A 4,764-nucleotide genomic window follows, 5' to 3' on the forward strand; every position below is an offset into this window, starting at 1 on the left:
GCTGGCAACGACCATGATCGGTCAGTGCTTTTTATGTGCCACTGGCACAGAGGCCAGTCAAGGTGGCGCTGGCATCGGCCACATTCAGATAGTGCTTCTTACGTGCCACTGGCATGGGAATTACAACTACAATTTCATTTGATTTTGGTTTTGATGTACTTGATTCAATAGGTCTCTTCAAGCACGGCATGTCGCTCTATGACTATGATCCAAGGTACTTTTGAGTGGGCCGGTTATGCGACACTGGTGTAGATTACAGCTGTGAACTCACTTTATTTGCCGGGTCTTCTCAGTCACAGCATATCTCCAGAGGTCTCGGTCTTTTGTCATTACCTCTGTGAGGCCCAACATTCGAAGGTCATGTGCAGTTAAGTAATATTACAATCATGAAATTAGCATTTACAATTGAAATAGAGTTTTTAAAGTTATCTTCACTTAAAAAAGCCACATTTCTTCATTATCTTTTTTTCGTATTTTAAATATTAGAAACTTAATTTTATGTTCCACATGACAAGATATGCAAGATGACATGGTTTATGTTTTTTTTTTATAAGAATGCTGTATAAATGTCTAGAGTATACTTTGCTTTTTACAGTTTGATGTTAATGGTTGCATTATTTTAAAATTTAGTTGATGAAGAAAGCTATTCAGAGAAAAGAGCAAGAAACTAACTTTGAAGAAAAACGCTTAAACCTTGGCTTAGAGGAAGAGAGGGAACAGAATAAAGAAAATGAACAGAAACGTATTATGAAAGATCCTTACTATGATTTGGAGTAAGTTACATGTTTATTGTGTTCATTTGTTTGTTTTGTAGTCAATAGATCTCATGTGGATGGGTGTCATGTTTAAATATTTCCTTCTTCGTGCACATATTTAATAGATGATGGTTATTGCTGCTACTGTTTAGTTTTGGATAGCTCGGGTCAAGTAAACTTACTGATAAGTGGCATTTCAGCTATGACTATTCCGTCTTTTAATATATATGAAAGACTACACCTTGGATACGTAATCAAAGTATCACAAATAGATTTTGTGTAAAAGGAACTAAAATTCAGCATTGTTAGCCAGTGTATTGACATGTTAATTTCCTAATGCTGCTTACAGCGATGAGCTGCAGTATCTACTTAAATGTAAATGAACTTAGTTATTTACCCTATGCCTCAGCACTGGTGATTGGACATATAGTGTTCCTGATCTTTCAGCTTAACAATCATTTTGTTCATTCTTCTTTTGAAATTTGTATTTTATACAAAGTTTATTTTTGTGGTGTGCAACAATTTGTGCCTGTGTTTAAACATACTACAATCTTCATAGATGTGTGTGTGTTAAATATTCACAGTAACACAGAAATAATGATAATATCACTTCAAGTTGACTGGTGAGCTAAGTTATATGCCAACAATACTCATTCGATATTATCCATATTTTCCATTATTTTGTTTCTTAGTCATTTATAATCACAATAGTTCGTCATACGTTCATAATGCTCCCTCCCCTTTTTCATATCTTAATTGATTATTATTCCCACCTAGAAAAGCTGTAGCTTATAAAGTAAGGATAAAAGGAACCGATCTGAGACAACAATCTCTAAAAGAATAAATAACCTCGACCTGAATGGAAGTAAGATGGGAAGATTTCTCCTAATTTAGTGCTGAATGGGGACACAATAAATCCATTCAGAATGCATTTTTCATGGCACTTCAAATGAATCTCATGTGATGACAGCTCTCAGTGTATAGAAACAGTTTCTTCAGTGTTAAAATTCTCATATTAAACAACAGTGAAAGAGAGAGAGAGAGACAATTATACTTTTGACCATCTGTGTCAAAACTGCTGACATATGTTGACAGTGTTAGTACTGTCCATAGTTTGTGCTGGGTGATTCTTTATTGTAGACCTAGCAAACTATAAGCATTATACATTATGTGACATGTGTTTGTCAGTAGGCTATGATTTGGCATGGTGGAGATTACTTCCTCAAAGCACCAGGTGTTAAAACACCTGAAGGTCAAGCACAGGTGAGATCTCTTACCCTAGATCCCATTCAGGAGCGATGGACATCAATGTTTCACCATTTTTGTGGCTTATCAACATCATGTACCTAAACTGAATTGGAAGTAAATCATACCGCTTGTCCACAACTTATATACACATAGTGTAAAAACTATGGGCTGGTATTCCCCGACAATGCATACATAAGAATAAATTCAAATATGAAGTAGAAGCAGTGCTAGTGTAATAAATATTATTGAGCATACCTACTTAATGTATACGGTTTGTGTGTTTGCCTGTAGGCTGTGATTTGGTGTAGTTGAGATTACTCTCTCAAAGTGCCACCTGAAAGTCATGGACAGGTGAGACAACTCACCCCCAGATCCCATTCAGGATCAGTGAACATTGGTGTCTAATGTAATGCTTATTTATTCACATTGTTTTGAATTAATCATGCATTATCTCATAGCGTTGAGATTTTAATATGATTGTTTTTTAGAGTGATATTTTAGGGTGGGTGCAAGAGGCTGGATCTGGCCTGTTTGAACATAAAACTGGTTGTATATTTGGGTTCGATATGGCCGGTGTAAATACTAAAAGGTTAGGGTGCATATGGTAGTATGGGTCAATATTGTGCAAGAAAAATCACTGGAGATAATTTAGTTTGTTGTACTTTTCTTGATGCAGAGATGAAGATGATTATTATAAGACACATGTACATGGCTGGCAAACAGGACAGTATGAAAACTTTGAAGTTCGCTGGACAAGAGAACCTGATCATATCAACAGTGCATATCATGGGGTAGGTTAATAATCTTAATGATCCACATATCAAGCTTAACTTTTGAAATGTTCATTTCTATGATTTCTCTTCTTTGATTTTTTTTTTTTTTGTTGAATACTAATGCCATTGGTGTTTTCTTGTTCTCTTTAAACAGAGTAGAGAACGGGAAAGAGAGCGCCATCCTGCTCTTCTCCCCACCAGGGAAGTACAGCGACAACCATATGGCTCACCAGTGGAGCGATTAGATCGTATGGATAGATTAGACAGAGTGGAAAGAATTGAACGCATGGACAGAATGGAAAGAATTGAGAGGTATGTCATTAGAATTAACTTCAACTTGATAATTATGAAGATTCATCATCATCGTTTAACATCCGCTTTCCATGCTAGCATGGGTTGGACAATTTGACTGAGGACTGGTGAACGAGATGGCTACACCAGGCTCCAATCTGATTTGGCAGAGCTTCTACAGCTGGATGCCCTTCCTAACGCCAACCACTCAGAGAGTGTAGTGGGTGCTTTTACGTGCCACCGGCACAAGGAGCAGTCAGGAGGTACTGACTACAGCCACGCTTGAAATGGTGTATTTTACGTGCTACCTGCACAGGAGCCAGTCCAGCGGCACTGGCAACGACCTTGCTCGAATGTCTTTTCACGTGCCACTGGCACAAGTGCCAGGAAGGCAACGTTGGTAACGATCACGCTCAAATGGTGCTATTTACGTGCCACCAGCACGGAAGCTAGACAGCTGGTGCTCTGGCAACGATCACGCTTGGATGGTGCTCTTAGTGATCTGCTGGTACAGGTGCCATCACGATTTCGCTTTCGCTTGCTCCAACAGGTCTTCGCAAGCCGAGTTTAGTGTTCAGATCGTTGTTTTTAATTTCTACAAAAAGGGAAAGACTGAGTCATCAGATCAGTTTATACTTTTATTCTTTTACTTGTTTCAGTCATTGAACTGAAGTCATCATAGGGTACCACCTTGAAGAGTTTAGACAGACAATTGACCCCAGTACTTAGTTTTGAGTCTGGTACTAGTTCTGTGGCCTAGTGGTTAGGGCATTGCACTTATGATCAGTAGATCATAGATTCAACATTTGACATACTTGTTCGCCTGTACAGACAATGTTGATTTGATGGAGAGAGCTTATGTAAACACAAACATTTGATCATTTTAAACCAATCATCTGTGTGGTTGTTTAGCAAGAAATTGTGGAACTCTCATCCATCATCTAACAATGGGAGAGTCTGTAATATATACTAGCAGAAAGACCACTCTCTGTTCAGTTTTCTGCCAGCTACTTGATAATATTTTCACATTTGATTCCCAATTCTAATAATTTTTATATTTTACATCTAATTAATTCTTTGTATAATAATGCTCACTTGCTTAGTAAATATTGTTTTTCATTATTTTATCACAGTCATAATCTCTCATTTTTAAACAAACAACTACGGAGGGGGAAGCAGTTTGTCAAGTTTTATCTTGCCTCAAAGCAATATAGAGATTTCAATACAGCAGCCCATCTGTAAGCTTTGCAGTGTGTGTGTGTGTGTGGGAGAGAGAGAGAGAGAAAGAGAGAGAACATTGCAAATAATGAATGAAATAAACATGAAATGAAAAAACTATAGATAAAAGGGCAAAACTACAGATGTGTATGCCCCTGACTCTGTTGCCTTATAACATCTAGAAAAATGGATACTTTTTTAACGAAATTTTCTACAAATACTGCTTAGATGTGGCTTCAGAGTATATAGAGATTTATGGAAAAGAAGATTTACGAGGGGGCGGGGAGAGGAGTTTTGAAAAATTCACACAATCCGACTTTTTCCCTTCATAACTTCCAGGAAAATGGGCATCTTTTGATGAAAGTTTATACAAATACCTTTCAAACAGCATAGATTACGATTATAAAGTCATTTGTGAGGAAAATTTTTTCCAAGGGAGTGGGGAGAGGAGTTTTGGTAAAACAGAATTTCGGTAAAAT

The 4,764-nt window shown here is 37.3% G+C and overlaps 1 protein-coding gene across 1 annotated transcript in view; it reads left to right on the forward strand.

The window, feature by feature from the left end:
• The window catches only part of LOC106883042 (zinc finger CCCH domain-containing protein 18), a 42,234-nt gene that overhangs the window by 23,305 nt on the left and 14,165 nt on the right, over positions 1 to 4,764 (forward strand). The window contains exons 7-11 of the mRNA XM_052966715.1: positions 631 to 773; positions 2,680 to 2,794; positions 2,931 to 3,179; positions 4,514 to 4,526; positions 4,625 to 4,757. Of these exons, the coding sequence (XP_052822675.1) occupies positions 631 to 773; positions 2,680 to 2,794; positions 2,931 to 3,179; positions 4,514 to 4,526; positions 4,625 to 4,757 (653 nt within the window). The remainder of the gene's footprint in view (positions 1 to 630; positions 774 to 2,679; positions 2,795 to 2,930; positions 3,180 to 4,513; positions 4,527 to 4,624; positions 4,758 to 4,764) is intronic.

This window comes from Octopus bimaculoides, chromosome 3 (assembly GCF_001194135.2).
Source record: "Octopus bimaculoides isolate UCB-OBI-ISO-001 chromosome 3, ASM119413v2, whole genome shotgun sequence".
NCBI classification, from domain to species: domain Eukaryota; kingdom Metazoa; phylum Mollusca; class Cephalopoda; order Octopoda; family Octopodidae; genus Octopus; species Octopus bimaculoides.